The sequence below is a fragment of the Lonchura striata genome, chromosome 3 (assembly GCF_050655825.1).
Source record: "Lonchura striata isolate lonStrDom1 chromosome 3, ASM5065582v1, whole genome shotgun sequence".
Taxonomy (NCBI): Eukaryota; Metazoa; Chordata; class Aves; order Passeriformes; family Estrildidae; genus Lonchura; species Lonchura striata.
This window is the reverse complement of record NC_140705.1, coordinates 53,139,833-53,159,847: the sequence shown is the minus strand read 5'-3', so window position 1 is coordinate 53,159,847 and position 20,015 is coordinate 53,139,833. Positions and strand designations below refer to the sequence as shown.

The 20,015-nt window shown below is 36.1% G+C and overlaps 1 protein-coding gene across 12 annotated transcripts in view; it reads left to right on the top strand.

Annotated features, from left to right (window-relative positions):
- PTPRK (protein tyrosine phosphatase receptor type K) overlaps nt 1-20,015 on the top strand; it is a 376,393-nt gene that overhangs the window by 112,818 nt on the left and 243,560 nt on the right. For all 12 annotated transcript variants that reach the window (XM_077782214.2, XM_085576521.1, XM_021547162.4 and 9 more), the window contains exon 3: nt 14,255-14,526. In XM_077782214.2, coding sequence (XP_077638340.1) covers nt 14,255-14,526 — 272 coding nt within the window. The remainder of the gene's footprint in view (nt 1-14,254; nt 14,527-20,015) is intronic.

The window sequence follows — 20,015 nt, the reverse complement described above, 5'->3', positions numbered from 1 at the left end:
TACACTGAATATAAATTGCAAAAGTAAACTGACAATTCGTTGCTATGATACAGAACTAAGTTCTGTCAAAAGAGAAGTGCAAAACAGAGGGCAGAGTTTGGAGTAATTGTTTTAGATAGGCTATAGGTGTCTGGTATTACATATGTGTAAATATTATGTGTATTCGATACATACTTTCATTTAATTCTTTTGGCTTCACCCTCCTATATCCCTGCACACCCACAATGTCTGAAGGTGCCTTTTGTGTAGAACAAGTGAGCCTTGCAGGAGAGAGGCATTTCTCCTGATAATTCTAGAAATATGCATCATTTTATATGCTGATTTTATCACACATTGTTCAAATTAGTTCATTAAAATTAAACATCACTGAATACTTCCATAGCCACCTGCACTGCCTTAATTCCTGTTTTGCTAAATGACTGAGCCATATGGTTGCTTCAAGCCTTGCCTTGCCCTTGCTGTGTTGAGTGTTTCAAAAATGCTTGATAATATTAAAGGAAAATACTGCTTCTTTCAAAATATAGCTTACATCTCTCAAAGCATTATTTTTATTCTGTTAAGTTTCTCAGTAAATTTCCAACTAAAATCATAATTTGTACCTGGCATTAAAATAAATTAATGGGTTTTATTAGCTGCATTTTCAGCTTTTGAAGGTATTTATTTCGTTTTATGTTTTGCTTTTTCTTCAGATGAAGCAGCAGCCTACTTGTTCCTGTGGGTCTATGAATCCATTTCTTTATGTGTTTATGTATCTTTTATGTAATAATGAGAACATTGGAGGAGGGAATGTGAGATGGCATTTGTATAGAGGCAGAATGCTTTCTTGCACTGATAACTGATGGATTTCTTTTCCACCTCGCAACTATCTGTGATCATGCACTTGGTTACTTGCAGCCTTCCCAAAACCAGCAAACCCAAAACCCCCACAACCCAAACAGTTGATTCCTATGTAATTATGTGGACATGTTTAACTGATTTCTGTTGTTTGTGTCTAATTTTTGCTTGATGAATTAACACTCTAAATAGAAATTGCTGTGTCATGGGTAACTTTGCATTAATAGGGGCAAAACATTCCCAGAGCTGTGGGACTGTGAGCTTGCTTGCACACCATTGTAGTTCAAGAAGGTGCACCTGATGCCCAAATCCTTGGGATGCAGTCCTGGACACTGCTTGGCCACCAGCACTGGTGCTGTGCTGTCTTCCAGTTCATGCCTTGTGTTGTCCACCAGTGTTCCATTGTGTCTTCTCCTTCCAGAAGTCTAGCCTGAGGTAGCCATCAATAGCCTTGGCATTATGCTACAGAAAGTGCTGCCTTGCCTCTCTTTTCCTATTTCCATCATTTTGAACTAAGAAAGACCTGGCAGTGGCATGGGAAAGGGCTGTTTCAGAGATGTGTAGGTGACACACAGGACTCAGGGGTGCAGAGGCTGCCTGGCTTGTCTGGATGGCCCGAATGGAGATATCTGTGAGTGCCTGTCCTCTCTGACCCCTGTAGGCCAGGGAATAGCTGCTCTTGCTGCTGATCTGGGCACCTTAGGAGTAGGCATGGGAATGAAGTGTCTTCTGTCCACCAGAACTGATGACCTTTGGCTCCATAACCTCATCCTGACAGTATATTTATTCTTTATTAAGCTTATGAAGGAAATATCTTGATGAAATGGAAAAGGCTTTTTGATGGGTAAAAAACCACTTGGAAAACACTGATAGCATCAGTCTTTCTTATTGTTTTTGTTAGTGCCATGGATGATGGAGTAACAAATGTTCTTTGGCTGAGGCTGTTCCTGTGAGCCAATTTCAGGGTAATCTGGGGTTCAGAAATTATGATGATGCATTGGGGCAGTACTCATCAAGAAGAATTGAAAAATAATGAAGAAGAAATTATTTGGCGAAAGTGCTCAGGTTTATTATGCTGTTGTGAAAAAGGTAGACAGAATTGGTTTGCAAACAATGTTCTGTGTAAATATACATTAAATAATATTTTCAGTGGGTTTTTTTTTGTGGTTGTTGTGGGGTTTTTTCTTTTTCTTTTTTTTTTTTCCCCTTAGTGCAGTTAGAAGAATAGGCACTTTTATTCCGTTTGGAGTATGGAAGGAGAATACCTGTTCTGGGAAATCTCAGAGGAAAGCAGCAGAAATGACAGTCATTCAGACAAAGTCTGAAGAAAATTAGGATTGTCTCTTTTACAGGACTGAAGAAGGAAATAAAAATTTTCAAGAAGTTAAAGGTTGGTGCAAAGAAAGGGGTAACTAAACTTCATGTTGGCTGGTGATAGGTTAAACAGTAATAATCTTAAATTGCAGTAAGAGAGATTCAGGTTCATGATTAGATAAAATGTTAATTGAATTCTGGGATTGAGTGCTTAATAACTGTCTCTTACCAGAGTCAGAAATGTTCTGCTATCTACCGTCACAGTCTTTTGTCCTGAAATGTTTCTATGTGCATAAATGCCAGGAACAGTTGTGTCTTCAGTTTGTGAGAAAAGAATGTACTCAGAATCTATTGCCTATTTTTATCTTTTTCAGTTGGAAAGAATAAAAATTCTTTTTTTTCCCCTAATTGCTGTGCATTTCCATTCTATATAGGGAAATTCTAGTTAGTTCTTGGTCAGTCTCAAGAGGGTTGATAGGTAAAACATAGGAGGAAAAAAATATTCTATCTTTTCTAAAAAAACCAACTTTTTTAGTAACTACTCTGTCATGATTAACAGCTGTGTTTATTTTCTAACTTTGTTTAATATTTCCTTCACAGAGATTTTTTTAAAAGAAAAGTTTAATGTTAGAAGACAATACTTTAAGATTAATGTCTCTTCATTTTCTGAGATGCTACTTGATTCCTGAATATCTTATTTGGACATTCAAAACATTTGAAGGCAGTATTATGATTCATGGTTGTTAACAACTTCAGTTTTCCTTTATGGTTTCAGCAAATTCTAATTTTGAAAGAAAAGTTTGTGTCTGAAATTATATTGTTAGTTCAGAATGAGTTATGCATTCCTTTAGAAAGTACAACTGCAAGACTTTTATTTAAAAGCCTAATTACAGCTTAAAAAAGAAAAGAAAATTGCTTTTAGATGACTGGGTATTCTGATATCTGTACTGTGTCTCTGGAGAAAACAGAAGTGGGAAATAAATCACAGGAGATACTTGCATTAAGTTACTTGTGGAGCATGGGTTCGATGTCCTAACAGACCTAAGAATTAAGTACCATGTTTGTGTAATGAATATTGGTGTTAAAAGTTCACCAATTGTCTGAAATGGAGGCAAGGTTGTCATCCTCCATATGGTATATATTTGGGTAGATGTATCAGTTTTTTTGTATTTTTTAGAACTTTAAGTTAATCACATTAGTTGGTGCCAAGAAAATGCTCCACCTGCATGAAGTTCCCAGCTATTGTGATGAATATGTTTAGTATTTCGTTGGCATTGTGAACTTTAGTATTCAAAATAGAGGAGGATTTAAATAGCAGCACATATAAACTAGTTATTTGGAAGTAAAAAGCTATTTCAAATTTTTGTGAATTGGAAAGTTTGGTGTCAGGAGGAAAGATGTGAATCTTCATAAATTGAGATTTTTTCTGAGATGAAAACAAAAATCCCTGAAACAACAAGAAAAATGACCAGATCCCGTTCGTATCTGTGGAACTTCAAGTTTTCTCTGATACAGCAGTTCTAGTTTATCTGCAGTCTTTCTCCTTGTTCTCATATTGCTGGACACTGACACAAATTATTTCCTTCAAAACACTATAAAAAAATGCTAGTATGCTAGCCTGAGTGATTTTTGTAATAGATAGGGTTGTTTCCATCTATTTCAGGAGTATTTTCCTCTAGAAGAAAGCTGGTGTGTACTAGAGTGTAAAACCAGTTGAGCTGATAATATAACTTGAGAGGCAAGGGTTTTATAGGGAGAGCTTATTTATCCATTTGCTTTAAAGCAGCCAGTTTGGATGGAAAATACGATGACCTCTCAGGCATCCTAGGCTCCACCACGGCTGATGGAGATGCAGCAGGCCTGCTGCATCCAGCCACGTGCAGGTTACAGCCTTTGCTCTGGGTGTGATGTCTTAATGCTAATCAGTGTTTGGGAGAGAAGAGTAGTTGATGTCTGTGGAGCAGAGGGCTGTTAGCACGATGTGTAGCGCGACAACAAGAGCTGTCACACACCATAAACCCCATGTCTTTGTTTCAACTGCAAGCTCCAGCGTCTAGGAGAGCAAGGAATTCTAATTTCTGAAGTTAAGGTTTTAATCTATTCTGTAAGCCTTCCTCGGTATCAAGACAAATGTTTTAACTGTGTTTTGGCATGGGTTTTTCTCAATTTTTGTTATTTTTATTGTCTGTATTAATTCTTTCTGGTGTGCAATGTGTATTTAGGGGTTTTAATCTAGTTTCTGTGGTAATTAATATAGTGGTGTATGAATCCCCATATTCTTGGATAGTGCATTCCTCAGTGCATTTTTTGCTTAAGTATGATTCATGGATTTTGACTGTTCTCTTTAGGTGTTGTTAAATTATTTATTACAATTCTCATAGAGATTTGCATTATAGGACTGCTTGCACTTGCGAGATCAACATTACCATCAGTAAATGGAAAATCAAAATAATTTCAAAAGAAGCTTTCTGTGTATGATCCTTTTTTAGCCTCTTCCTTTCCATCTATGTAATATTAAGCTCTTTGTGGGGCATTCAGTGTCAATGTACCACACTTGCTAAATTGCTCAAGATTTTATTTTACAAATATGCATAACCATGTGTTGATGGTCTGGAAGACAGATGGAAGACTTCCTTGGAACTTAATAAATTTCAAGGTTTCCAGCTTTTTTTCCTTAAGCAAGTACTTGAGTTCACTAGAGAGTAGAGATGTTTTATTGACAAAAGCTTGACTTATGGTTATACTAAACTGGAGTGTGAGGCACTACAATGTGAGGTATATCATTCAGACGGGAGGTCAGATGATATTTTGAAGAAAAGCAACTAAATCTGTCTTCTGAATGCATAGGATGAATATTATTTCCACTATTTAAATATTATTTTAAATTGTTTTCCAAAACTCCTGTCAGTGGTAATCCTTCCCAGCAGTTGGTTCTTAACTCATGTTCTGCATTTAATCAAGGAACTCCTTTAATGTAGGTCCTACACCTGTAAAAGCAATAAAACCTGGAAATAGAGATTCTTCAGCTCACTGTTGCATAAAGCAATGTTCTGAGAAGAATTGATTTCATAACAGAAAACATTAATATTTGGTGTTAAGAAAAAGTGATTGAAAATAAAGGAATGAATATTCTTCCTGTTACCAAAAAAACCCTAAAAAAATCCAACTAAAATGCTTTATGAACCTCCTGTGCTTTAAATAAATTCTAAGACTGCTATAAAAAATACAGGACACTTAATTTCCTCTTCTGAAAGGTCTGTAATAGCAGTTATGTGCTATCATGTCTGGTAATGAGCCTTTATTTAACTGTTGGTGATACTTGGGAGTAGTATTCTCAGCAGATTCTTATTTTTTCCTGTCACATGCTTGTCCAGTGAATGACCAGTTTTGTTTCTGTTTCCAGTTTCAGTGATAGGAGTAAGTGTCTTCTCAATGCACTTTTTAATATTGTTGTTTTTGAAAGAATGACTAATGTGTTAAAGAACACTCTGAGTATGAATGCACATTCAAAAATTATATTTTTTCACATTCAGTTAAAATCTAAATGACACAATACTTAGGAAGGGAAAAAAGCCTAGAGTGTTTGCAGAGTATTTTTTATCTGGAAACAACAACAGAAAATAGTCATAAAGATAGATTTTAAAGATGCATTTTTATAAATACTTTCAAAATAATTGAAAGAAGATACTTATAACTATGTTTTTTAATGAGCAAAATTCCACTTGTCTTCAGTTTTCTCTCTTATGTGGCTCTGGTTCTTGTTGGACTTTTCCAGGAGTCAGTTAATTTCCCTCACCTAGGAAGAAATCAAACATTTCTGTCGCCTTGTCTCTCTCAAGAGGAAGGTGCCGGAGATCTAGGCCTTTTATTATGGGATTTGAGTGTTGCTTTGCAAGGGTCTGATGAGTATAGATGGAGGAGGGCATAGGGTAGGAGTAAAAGTCCTGTGAATTTCAGTGGCTGTGAGGTTTCAGGCCGCCTTGGCTGACATTTGTGAATTCTGTGTGAACTTGTTTTTGTGCACTGCAGCAAACACACAACAGCACACCAAAGTCTTAAGCAATTGCTCAGAACTGACCTTTTCTGTAAGACTGTCTGCCCTAAACTACTTTAAATATTTTCATTTTTCACTTTAGTTTATATCCGAATGAATAATATCTACAGATACAGATAATTTGATCCCCACCCGTTGTGACATCCTCAGTAATGTATGTCTCTTTTATCAGCATCTGAAACATCTAAATGCTGAATGTTCAGCAGTGGTAGTGAAACAGTGGCATCCTAGACCTGTAGGTGGATACAAAAGGGCCAGCACTGGTCTTTCATCCTGGGGAGTCTGTCACAAAAATAGGTGGAACAAAGCTAACACAGAGGTAGATGTCTGTGCTTTACTGCCCACTTTATCTAGTCAAGTAATATCAGAGGAGCTAACAGGAATGGTGAAGGAAAATGGATTTAAACTCTTCTCTGCAGCTGCTTTTTTCGTGCAGTAAAATTGTTGCAAGTGTTTTTAGGTGTTGGTGTCTTCACGAGACTGAAATTTTTCCAGGAGGTGCAGGAGTTCCTTGGAGTTTGGCAACTTTAGTTGCTGCTCTGGGAACAGCTTCAGATTAAAACATCTGACTGGCTTTAGGCTGGACAGGCACAAATGGTACCCAGTTATTCGATATCCCAACTGGATAGCTTCATCCCGAGCTGATGTTAATCTGGAGTTGGGAGTTTCTTAGAAATTTGCTTAGAAAAGACATTTTCTTCCAGGCAGAAAGCTGGCCAAAGTGTGCTGCTCTTTGGGCAGCCAGGTCAGCCCCTGGGTGACTGAGAAGCATCCTGGAGCCACTAAACTGCCATCCGTGGGGTATTTATGGGTTTGCAGCACAAATTCACACAGTTCAGAGCTGCTGTTACTTTTGTCTTAGCCATCCATTCATGGACACTGATGTTAAAAAATTCATGACAGAGTACCTCGCTTAATCCCTAAATGAATATGAAACTGTTCCATGTGCCTTTTGCTCACTGAAATGCAGCTTACTGTTCAGTAACACTGTCCTTTCATAAGCCAGCCTGACACACCGTATCAAACATCATTTTCTGAATGTTTTGCTAGAAGAGGCAATTCAAAGGAGCGCAGTGCACTATAAATGTTCTCTTGTACAGACACTACAAGCTTGCAATGCAAATTTCAGTTGCTGAATTTTTTCTGTCTCAGGTTTTGGAGTTCCTAATGTCTATGTGTTAGCTAAAGGTCCATCACGTGAAAAAAGTGGGGGGAAATTATCATACCTCAAAAACTGGTATGTTATCATGGTCTATTTTCTCTGCCTCACTACAGAGAAGTCCACAGGATTTTGGTGTTATGTATAAGAAAACTACGAATTCCAACACTTCCAGAGTGTAGATATTTCATATTTATTCATTTTGAAAATGTTAGTATGGAGAACAAAACTTTTGTAGCTACAACCAGCCCAAGGAACAATTTTTAGTCAGAAGTTCATAATGAACTTTGTTGCAAATACTGCATGCCTTTGAAGCATAGAGGTTTTTTGTTTCTTGTTTTCCCTTTAAATTGCAAACATTTTCATGTTCTCATGGAATTGAACTAGTCATGAGTGATTTTAGTATCAAGCCAGTAGTATGACAGTTGTAAATAAATGCTGGTAAAATGTCATACTGACTATAATATGAATTATTTGGCTGATTTGATGCTGTTTTTATTTGCCCTGCCTGGATCAGTGTTGTCAGGCTGTGTCCCTATTGCTTGATCCCCATGGGTGTGGTTAATGGGGGAATCCCAGTTGCGTGACCCTTGCTGTAGAACAAGGCTTTGGCATCGACAAGTACAGCCTGGAGGGCAGGACACCTTTTCCCCTCCTGTGAAATTGCAATGTCAGTGTGAAATTGATGAATTGATGAGTTTTTGCAGTCTATGAGGCTGTTTCTGTTCAAACTGAGTGCTCTGCTTTTATTCCTACAGTGTAGCTTAATAACCTGCTTTGGGTTTGTTCTTTTAATAATTCTAATTTTCTCTTTGAAGTCAGAAACCCCCCAAATGATTTGCATTTTCCAGAAAAATTTCCCGTCTGTATTGTGTATTTTGTTGCTACTTTTAATCTTTGTAGTAAATTCAGAATCTTATCTTGACTTGCATTTGAGTTGTGGTGCCTTGGAACTGAACTAGGCAATGAAGTTGAAATTCATGATCCTGATTCACCCCCGCTTTCACTTTGACAATCTGTAAAGAACTTGAAACAAGCTTTCAACAGTTTGCGTCTTATATAGGGAATGATATTGTAAACAAGAGAAGTAAGTGGAAAGATACCTCTGAATTGTAGCCATCTAAAGAAATTTTTGAAAAATCTTTTGTTGTTTGCACCAATAACATTGTTTTTGAAGATTTTAGAATGAAAGAAGGTAAAATCAGGATATAACTGTGTTGAATATTTTACGTGTGTATAAAATAATGTATCTTAAGTAATATTATAGTGTTACAAAGTAACATTTTTCTCTAGACACACTCCTTAAGGGGTATTCTTAACTGATGGTGCAGGGCACTAAAATTAAAAACCCTAACAATATCTATAGGTTTTTTTTTTTTCATAATTTCTTTTTTTTTTTTTCCCTATTTTTTTGTGCCCTAGGGTTGCAGATCTTTACTATATGTTGGGTAACAGAGGGCATCAGGCTGTAATGGTTTGAGGTTTTATTAAACCCAAGCACATGGGGATTTACCCGTAGTATATTTAATGTATTCATAGGCTTTGTTTTTTTTCTTTTGAGAAGAGAATCCTCCCTGCAAGAAGAAAAATTTAAGAGCTTTTGACTTTTTATAATTAGCCTTTATTTTTTGCCTTCTTGCACATTACAGAAACACAAGTAAAGGGCTGTCTCAAACTGTCACGCGGAAGGCATTCTCCAAAGAACAAAATAGGCATGAATACTACTGCTTGTGAAATATAATTTTCCGTGAATTAATATATAGATGTTTCTGAACTTTTCTTTGCAGTCTGCTTCCAGTTGCAAGTGTATTTCTCTGTTTCAGTGCCTGTTCTTTGCCTGCAGTCTCTCATAAATGTTGCCCAAAATGTAATCAGGGACTGTGTTACACAGTCATTATTAAAAGATAAAAAGGTCAGGTAGTCTCAAGCTTCAGGATAAGGCCCATGAGTGCCTGGACCCTCCAGTTTGTGTAATTGACATTGCCATTCACAGGCAGAGAAATTACCATAGTATGTCCTCAAAATGGAGATGGTTTGATAGTTAGTTCTTCTTTGGAGGAAAGAGGATTTGTGGGAGCTGAAAACCAGCCTGCTGAAAATTACAAGTTTCACACTTCAAATACAAACCCGTTTTTCAGGAAGCAAGGAAGTGAGAGAAAATAATTTGATCAGGAAACTGCTTTGTCACATTGGTACCTTACAGTGGGCACATTTTATTTTATAGAAGGACTTTTTTTAAAAATCTTAGCATGATTTCTTAGCTTCGATTAACTGCTAGGTGATAAGAGAGCTTGGTTTTCAGTAGGGGATAAAATCTAAGACTTTTCACAATTAATTAGTTAAAGAATTAATTTATTCTGAAATTATATGTCCTTGCCACTAGGACATCAAGTTTAATGCTTATCAAAATAAATAAAAGGCAGTGAAAAATTTGAGGTATGTACAGCTATGTTTAATAACATGGCTCAGGGAAATTGTAGTAGCTCTTACTCCACAGCTGTGGAGATGCCTTTTAGCAAGATCATCACTTAAATGCCAAGTAAGCATCAAAATCTTCCTGAAAGATTGATCCTAAAATTGAACTGTTTGCATGAACTTGGTCAAAGCTTAAGAGGCAGTGCCATTTAGCTGTTTCATAATCTGATGTTTCCATTTTGTGTAGGAGAGAATTGGATTGAACTTTTACATCATGAATAGCATTAGAAGCTATTAACTGGCAAATAGATAGAAGGCACTTCAGAGAAGAAAAGCTAAATGAGACGATGGAGTTTGATTTGGAGAAATCTAAACTACGTTTAAGTAGAAAAAAATAGCACTTAAGCTTCTTGGGGGAAAGGGAATATATTTATGAATTTTAAAGATTGTGAATTCACAAGAATGGAGAAAATTCTTCTGGGAATTACTGAAAGAAGGATGAAACATAATGATTGTCAAACTACAAGAAAAATTTTCAAGAAAAATGTTACTGATGAGTTGTGTGCATTTTGTAACTGCACTAACTGCCAGAGTAACAGAAGACATCAAACTGGAGCATGGTGAAAAATAGGGAGTGAAAAGGAATATTTAAGAGTAATGGATCTTTGTCCACGCACAAATGATGCCTTTGGATACTTTTCTTCTTTCATTTCTTTACAACATCATCCAAAGACAAAATTTGTCCTTTCTATCTTTTAAGTAGAAAAATGAACTTTCTTTCTTCTCTTTCTCCATTGCCCCAAATATGTAGATTTAGTTTTTCTTTTTCATTTTTTAAATAATTTAATTTAAGTTTTAATTTTTTTACCATTTTGGGATTTAATAGAGTAACTCACTTGCAATTGACTTATTTCTTGTAAAATCTTAGGGGAAACAACACAGTTTAGTGTGTTTTTCCTTCCTTGTTTTCAAGGGAAGTAGGTGTATAACTACTGTTTTATATCTGCTTGTGCCTGACCTTGTTAGGCCAGTAACAATGGGAAAAATCATGGAGCCTGGCTCTACTGGGATTCAATAAAGCACTTAGTACTAGTGTTAGCTAGCACTACCTGCTGCTCTTTACCTTGCTGGCAACTCTGATGTGTTGACCTTAGCCAGCTCCTCACCCTGCCGTTTTTTTGTCCTTTCCTCAGCATTACAAGGGGGAAAATAGTGTGGGCAAGCTCATGGGTTGAGACGAAGATAAGGAGATCACTAATTTTGTAAATCACCAGTTACTGTCAAAGACAAAACAGGTTCATCTTGGGGGAAAAAATTAACCAAATTTCCACCGTGCACAGGGAGATGGGAACTGGGAACTGCAGTCAGTCTTGGTGTCTACTGCTCCTTCCTCCTCTCCCTGTGTCCCTGCTCCAGCCTGGAGCACCACTGTGAATAGTTAGCTGTAACACTTGCTCTAACCTCTCACTGAAAATCTCAGACAGTTAGTTAATCTTGGGAATTAATGAGATTGTGAGCAGTTCCCTTGTTTATACTTTGCATTTCTGCCAAGTCCAATAATATCTTAAGATATTATTAAGATTTTGCAATAATATAATTATTAATAACTGATATTAAGATAAATGGGAGAAAACTCCTAACTCTTTCAATCCTATTGTATTTCTTTACAAGTAAAGAATGACTTCCTTCTGAAAGGTGTAAGAAAATATTTTGTATGTTTTCCAAAGATAAAATTTTCCTGTATAGTTTACTCTGGAATTGGCTTCTGATGTTCTTGGAGTAGGTGTGTGTCTGAGGAGGTATCAGGGTTCTGTACCTTTGTGGAATACAGCTGCTAAAGTTTAAAAAAAGGAGAAGGGAAGTATTTTCCAAGAAGCTGAACAGATTCTTTGGCTTTGTGATACATGGTCTATGAATGCTGTCTGGAGCATTTTATGAAGTGCTGTAGGACGAACATGTAGATAGATGTATGCAAATTCACTGCTAAGTATTTTTAAATTATGAAAAATGAGGTTGAGAAAGTGGAGTACTATAAAATATGTTGATATGTTAAAAATGTATGTTGAAGCTTCCAAAGGCTATAGCAGAATCCCTTACTATAGAAACAAGATCTTTAAATACTTCTAGTTTATTTAAAATTTGAGTTTGATTTGATTTTCCTTCCAATGGTCTTATCGTGAGAGAAGTTGAGAGAAACATTTTAAAAAATCTGCAAAAGTTATCATATTCTATTTCTTCCTTTTCACCCTTCTCCCCCAAAATTCACTTTCAGAAAATGTTGGAGGATTTATCTTCTGTATCCTAGCTTTAGAAATATTAGAAATATTTTTTTTTAGAAAAAAAATGAAATGCTTTTCACGTATTGCTTAAAAATATTTGCAAGATACAAGTAACAAAGGCAAAGAGGCAATTTAGATGGCCATGGACAATTAGTGCTAATTGTGGGAAGCAGTCTGTAACTTTTTGCTGAACTTTTTTAGTTTTCCAACTCTTTATGTGTAAGGAAAAAAACCCAAATTGCTGAAGTACAGCCTTCCCCTGCCACATGCATAGTATTCAGTAACAAAACTTTTGAAAATCTTATTCTCTAGTCTGATAACCAGGTGCTTACAATAACATATGTATTACTGAAATAGAGATTACAAACAAGCATATTATTAAGTTTATTCTAGAGTCAAGGGGCATAAAAACTGCACACCAGTGGATGTGGTTTACAAATGCTTTCTCAGGCAGTCATCAACTGAATCTAGATGATAATCTTTAAAGACTTAAAGTACCAGCAGACCTAAACAGTATAATAGGATTCCTTTGTGATTTAATAAATGGCTTTTAATAATGAAGAACTAACTAGGAATTGCTACTTTATCAAGTTCTTCAATAGAAAAATAAATAATGGATTCTACATATAATTCTAAATTGCATTGCATTTTAGTAGTTTTCTTTAAACCCTCTTTTAAAGACGACTATTAAAAATATAGATTTCCATGCACTGTGCTTTAATAAAAGCAGCTTTCATTCTATAGTATTTCTTTCTCTCTTTTTTCTGAAATTTTTTAGCACAGACTTGCTTTACAGGCTGGTACATTTAATCCATGTACATAAATTTTCGTCTTTTCCTGAGGAACAGCTTGTGAACAATTTTCAGGATGCCTAATAGAACTGTTTAGGACATAGTAGAACACAATAGTTCCTTGTTGTCTAAAAAGCAAAGGATAAAATTCAACATAAATTTATAATAATTTGTATATACATACTTTATAGAAGATTTTTCACCAGTATTCATATACATACTCCCAGGACTTCTGTGACACTGTTCATTTGGGCAAACATTCACAAATCCATTTTTTTTTTTTAAAGTTTAGGTTAAATTTTTAATCTATTTTTGATAGATTTAACCTGAACTTTCCTCACAAGTAAAGACCCTTTATTGTGATGCCCTTTAGGACTGAAAGTAAAAGAAAAATATGTCAACAGGAAGATTCTGGACTCATTAAACAGATGGGTAGGTATATTTAGGGTAGGAAATTTTCCTGTGGCAATGATTCAGATTGTATGTTGAATTGGATTTTCTCACTTGGTCGGGAAGTTCAGCCTGGCATACCCTGTCTAGCAAGTTTTCTTCTGTGGGGTTCACTCACTAGCTCGTACCTGGTCTGAGTTGTCACTGTTGAAGGAATGGATATAATTTAGCTCTGGGCTAGGTTAGATGGCAGCCTGTCTTTACCATCCATTCTGCAGGACAGCAGGACAGACTGATTCATTATTACAGCCTGTAGAGCATGTTGAAACATATGATTTCCACTTTCTGCCATTGTAGCTAGACAGGCACAGCCTGTTTTGTCTTGTGTATATTTGTCATACACATTTTCAAGATGGACACTCTTCTATCTGTAGAAACTTCTGTTATCCTCTTAAATTCATTGGCAAATGGAGCAGCAAACAAAACTTTTCCAAATAAATTTGGCTTGGTGTCCTAAGTCAGCTATTTCCATTGCTAATATATGTCAAATTCAAGTCTGCCTCTTTTTTGGGTAAAAAAGGGTGCGATAAAACTGAATTGAGGAATGTGGACCTTATTTTTTGTTTTGTTTTCAGCAAATCTGCTGAGCATGTTGAGAAAATTTTGGCCTCTGTGACCTCAGAATAATGATGATCCTTTACTTTTGTTATTTTTCCCATCTGTGATCCTGTTTCCAATTATCTGATCCTAAAACCAGAGTAAGAAAAGTTTGTAGGTGGAAACATCCAGAAGGGTTTTCAGAGATATGTGATATCTTCTGTAGGTACTACTTCTGTCATGTGTCCAGCCATTATATAGCCTTTTAGATTTCATGCCACTTGAATTTTGAAGTTTCTGGGATAAGAAAACATGTGCATTTCATTACTTTTCACAGTGAACAATCAGTTTCTCAATATTTACCTTTTTCCTTAATACCACTTTTTTTCCCCCTTCCTTTCTCACTCCCCCCCTTTCTTAGGATCATATATGATAGTGATTTCATCAGACCATGACCCTGGAGAAAAGACTCGACTTCAGCTTCCAACAATGAAAGAAAATGATACTCACTGCATCGATTTCAGCTACCTCCTGTACAGCAAGAATGGAGGAAACCCAGGCACTTTGAACATCCTTGTTAGGGTGAACAAAGGACCACTGGCTAATCCCATCTGGAATGTCACTGGTTCCACTGGGAAAGACTGGCTTCGAGCAGAGTTGGCTGTCAGCACTTTCTGGCCCAATGAGTATCAGGTAAACGTACAATAAATTTACATCACTTTATAGTATTTACTGCAAGGTCCTATTCACTTTGTGTTGTTTTGATTTGTTCTGATGTAGTATTTTCCCAGTGTCTTCAAGTGAAGTGTTCCATTCAGTATAAATAATTGTATGGGAATGGATATGTTTTTATAGCAGATGTCCATAGTTATCTGTTAGTGTACAATAGGAAAAAAAATTAGCTGGAAAAAAACCTTGTTAAAAGAAGTGGTAAGGTCCAGGAACATCAAAAATTATAAGCTCCCAGAAATAAATTGCCTGTACAGTTGTAATTTGTACTTGTCTTCCCTCCTCTTTTGTGTATGCCTCTGTTACCGTATCTAATTACATGACCGTAACTGTGTTTTTTTCCACATGACATTTGCTTCATTTGCTGTGCAGGCAGAATGGTGCTCACCTAATGAGCAGCTGTTCAGGATGTGTTTTTTCCCTGTTTGCTTACTATGGGACAAAACCACCTGCAGTGTAGGCCTGTTGTTTGGAGGGAAAAAATGTTTTGTTATTACTGGATGCTGTTATTTCATTTGTTTGATTAACCTGAAAAAGTACCTGCAGCTGTTTTACTCAGTGGGTATTTGGTGTGAAGGATGGTGTGAATGCCCATCTCATACATGGGCATTTTTGTTCTGGTGTTTAAGAGTGGGAAGCGTTGGATTACATGTGCTCATCTGAATTGTTACACCATGAGGTGTTAATGTGCTTACAGGCCCCTATCTAAATATTTGTCATTAGTGTTCTTGCAAACAGATTGTATATCCAGAGTAGTTATTAAATGAAAGAAAGTGGCTGCTTTATTAATGGTTTTATTGAATAGTGGTATTATAGGAATGTATCCTAAAGTGCCTTTGTCTCAAGTTTGTTGCAATTCCCTACCATCAAAATAACATCCATAAACAAGCTTCTGTGCAAGCAGCCTTGCATATATGATAAAAATTATGTAATTTATGATCATTTTTGTTTAGTTTTTTTTTTTTTTTTCTTTTTGGGTTTTGTTTCCCCGGTTTTAATGCTTTTATTTATAAAGAAGTTTGTTTCATCTACCAGTGGCATTGAAGCTGGTAAAATTTGATTTAAAGTTCTGAAGCCTGGTTCCAAAAAACTTGGCTTTTGAGGAGGTGTTTTATTAACCCTTTTTATGTTGCTAGAAAGAACCATTTGGTGTCCTTAAACAAACCTCGGGAGCCTTTAATAACAGAACAGTAGTGATCAAGTATAGCAGCATTATATGCAGTAAATCAGGTTTCTGCTGACAGATGGCCAGGCTTGACAATGAGATTGGTGGTTGGAGCCCTATCTTAGCAATGTGGCCATTTTTCACTTAAGTTATAACCTTCACATTATCTCTCCATAGACTCTGCTTAAATTCATTCTTTCCCTTGCTTGGTCGTCCAACAGAATATTGAAATAATGTGTAACCCAGTTTATGTTTAAATTAAACATAAACCTGGAGTAGAGCAGGAGGACTGCTAATGCAACCTTCTGTGATTTGTGGCCAACTTGCACAATTGCTTTTATGAACAGGAGGGAAATCTGTGTGCTGTATATGCACAGCTGCTTGTTTGCACAAACGTGGTTGGAATTTTTGTGCTTTCAGTTCTTTCAGCTCTCAAGATTCTAGTTTAACATCACTCTTGGTAGATTTTTGGGGTTTTTTGGGGTTTTTCCCCTTACTTTTCAGTTGAGATTTTTCTCATATGTGTTCCATGCTGTACACTTGTAGCTTGTGATCTTGGCACTTTTATCTACCTGCTGGTCCATGAGTTTAGCTAGCACTGAGGAAAATTTGCACTGGTTTCTATAACAAGAATTGGAATTGGATCCTTGCCTGTACAAGCAAGGTCACTATTAAAGATCACTGCTGAGCACAATTGTTTGCATGTACTTTGTTACAATCAGGTAAACTTCACTGCTGTTTCCTTCGCTTTTAAGTGACAGAGGAGAGTAGAGATTATCAGCAGCTGAATAACACAGGTTGTACTCTAAAGCAAGTCTTGTGTGGTGACCTGGAGGTAGCAGCATGGCCAAGTAGGCTGTAATAACAAGTGTTGCACCTTGGCTAATTAGCTTTTAAACAGCATTTGTGTACTCTGCTGTGTTCTGTTGAAACATTACTGCTTCCTGTTCAAAACTATCATGTTTTGCATGTCACCGTAGTTTATTCAGTTTATGCATTTTTGGATTAATTTAACATTTCCTTTTATTTACAGGAATATATTATTAAAATAATCCATTTCCTTAACTTTCTTTAACTGTATTCTGCTGGGAAATTATTTATATATTTATTTTCTGACAAAACATAGTACAGTTTATTGTAATAGCTTTACTGGTAAAAGTTTTTATCTAGTTTTGTACCCTGTCTCTGCTGGCAGATAGCAGTGGAAGCTTCTAGAAGAGTTCAGGAACAGGACAAACTCATGGTCATACCTTCCCCACAATGCACTTCCAGCCTTAACAGGCACTTTGAGCTTAAGAATTTAAGCGGTGCCCTTCTGTGTTTCTGTATTCCTCGTTTTTTTTTGGTTTTGTTTTTGTTTTTGGGGTTTTTTTGTTGTTGTTGTTGTTGGGTTTTTTTTGGGTTTTTTTTGCAGTGATTTAAGCTTCTAGTGTCTACAGTATACATGACAAGGAATTCTGATGTAAATTCCATGTTAGAACTATTTCTGGGGATTTCGCCTAGCCTGGGGCCTGTAATTCTTCAGTTGTCATATTTTGCATGTGGGGAGTTTCAGAAGTCCTGTAATGATGCAATCTGTCTCCTGTCTCCTGCTAGCAAGGCATCTGCAACCACTATTCTGCTTGTTTAACATGCGGATGGACTCTTGAAGAAAAGGGTTTGATTAGACAATCCCTAGGGATCAAGGTTGATATGATTTTGGTACGTTAGTTCTGGAATATTTTTCTTATCACTCTGTTGGAAATATACTACCTTTGACCTGCTTCAAGTTTGCTTCAAAATAAAACTATTTTGGGATTTTTGTTGTTTAAACTTTTTAAGTGACTAGGAGTTTCATCTCTTTGTTTTCTTTTTTGGTTTTACTATAATTAATTTATTTTAGTTGAGATGCTTATTCCTGTCTGGATGAATTGTTTCATCTAATGCTTCTGTTAATTTCCTCAAGTTCTCTCCTGCTTTGCACAGTAGGGGTTATCTGACTGCTGAGGGCTGTCCCTTTCTGCTTCTGTCACAGACATTTCTCCACTTTCCTTCCTACCTATGTCATCCCTTCATTGTTTGATTTTGTTTGTGGTTTGTTTTATTTTGTTTTTCTAACACTGTCTCCCAAAAGTCCCTGTTTACTATTTTTTGTATGGTCTCCCCCTCACCCTCAGCAGATTAGTTTTGCTTCCACTGGATCACGTCTGTGGTCACGCACATATGAGGTCCTTATTGAAATGTGAACCATGGGCTTTTCAGTTTTGATTTTATATTACATATCTGATGTTTGTATCAGAAACTGGTAAATAAACTCTTGACTTGGAACCATAAGTTTCAAACTTATAAAACAACAATTACTTGGTTTCTTTATGGTTCTTTAAAACACCATACAGTAGTGGTGCTCTGTAGTTTAGCAAATGTGCGGGCAGTGATGTTGCACTTGGAAGTATAGCTGCCAAAGTAAAGATACTGAACTGCACTGAGCAGGTCTTTAATCAGTTCAGAAATACTGCAGGAACATGCTGGAAAGCCAAATAATTTTCTTGCAGAATTGTGAATCCTGATTTGGATAATTAATTTGTTCTTTATTATAATACTGATGATTTATTGGATTTGCAAGAGTTTAAATTGCTCACACGTCTTGGAAAATTACTTTCCTTTATGATCTTGAAAGGTCTTGGAACTGTAATGGAAGTATAACAGGAGGATGGTAGACTGAGGATTGAGTAATAGTGTATAAAGTAAGGCCATATGCCACATAAGGAAGGAAACAGATTTCTTGTGGAATACGAGAATTTGTTGCCTTTTTGGGTATAAGATCACTGTTCTGAACTTGTAGACATGTGAGACTCTAAACAAGCTGCATGCAGAAAAATTTAGGAAGACAGGGGCTTAGATGTGATTCAGTCATTTGATATACCTAAGAAAGGAAAGATACAAGTGAAATGGAAAGTACCTGTGTAGAACTGAGTTACAGGCTAATTTTAGAAGAAAGCCACCCTCCCAAACTCCATCTTTCTACTTACAAGGCAAAGGTCCTGTTTGTATATATGTGCTTTACCCTTGAAATATTAACATCAAGAAAGTACAAAAATATATTAAAAAAATCAGCACCATTCCAAATGGCTGATATTTTCATAGGCCCTTATTTAGAATATTTTGGAATACAGAAAATTACTGATAATAATACTAAAGACACACTTTAAAAATAAAACTTGGAGCTAGTGTAAGTTTTTTGAGTATTTGAATGTAACAATGTAGTATGGAAAGTGCTTTTCCTGAAAATTTTGAGCAACACTGATAAGCAGCCAACCAGTTAATGTTACAACTCTCTGTATAAGTATTGGATGCTCAGTTGCAAGACAGTGAAAATTTTCTGATGGGAATCTCATCATGAGGAGGAATTCAGGGGCAGAGGAGAGAGATCTGTAACACTGTGTGAGAGGCAATACTGAAGTAGGCTAAGTTATCTGGCCTAGAAAAAGACCTAATTTAGAGGCATATGATAGAATTCTCAAAACTCTCACTAATATGAAGGGACATCCTCTTCCAGATCAAGAATTAGGGGCCTTTTTGGTCTGGTGGGTAAACCAGACTGAAAAAAGTGAGTGGAGGTTGGTCACACTGCCGGCTTCAGACCCATGAATGTGCCTGACAGAAATACCTGCTATGGATGCCCAGTCTTCTCCACCCCACAAGTTGATGTGTGCTTAACTTTTTTCTGGATTCCTAAATGTAATCTAATTTTTTATTCTGTGGTTATTTAAACCAGTTTGGTCATATTTTGTGTAAGTTTTTGACTGGCTGTAGAAATAAGACCTGGCTTTGTCTGCCACTACCACCATTTCCTTTCAATCTCACTTAGAGTAGCGTAATATTTTATACTTTTTTAAATTGAAATTTAAAATTAAGCCTTTTAAATTATTCAAGTTTCTAAGTATTCTTAAAAATAAAGTATTAATTAGAACCTTCTGGAAAGATGGTTGCTATTTCATTCTAGTAGAGATATAAAAATTGTTTCTTAAAATATTTGTGAAAGATGAGTTAGCTATATAATTAAAGAAATCTGAGGTAATAGTTAATAAACTGAGAGATTTTTTTTTTTCTTAAACTTGGAACAGGTTGTATTTGCAGGTAGTACAAGTCACTGAAATATTCCTTGTGAGGTGCATCATCCTTTAGCACTCTGTTTGAGGAATAACTCCATTGAGAATGCTTTGTAGCTTTCAAGAATTTAGAGTGACAATAAACTATTTTGTCTCTTGTTCATTACTGCACAATGAAATGGCTTATAGATTTGTTTCCT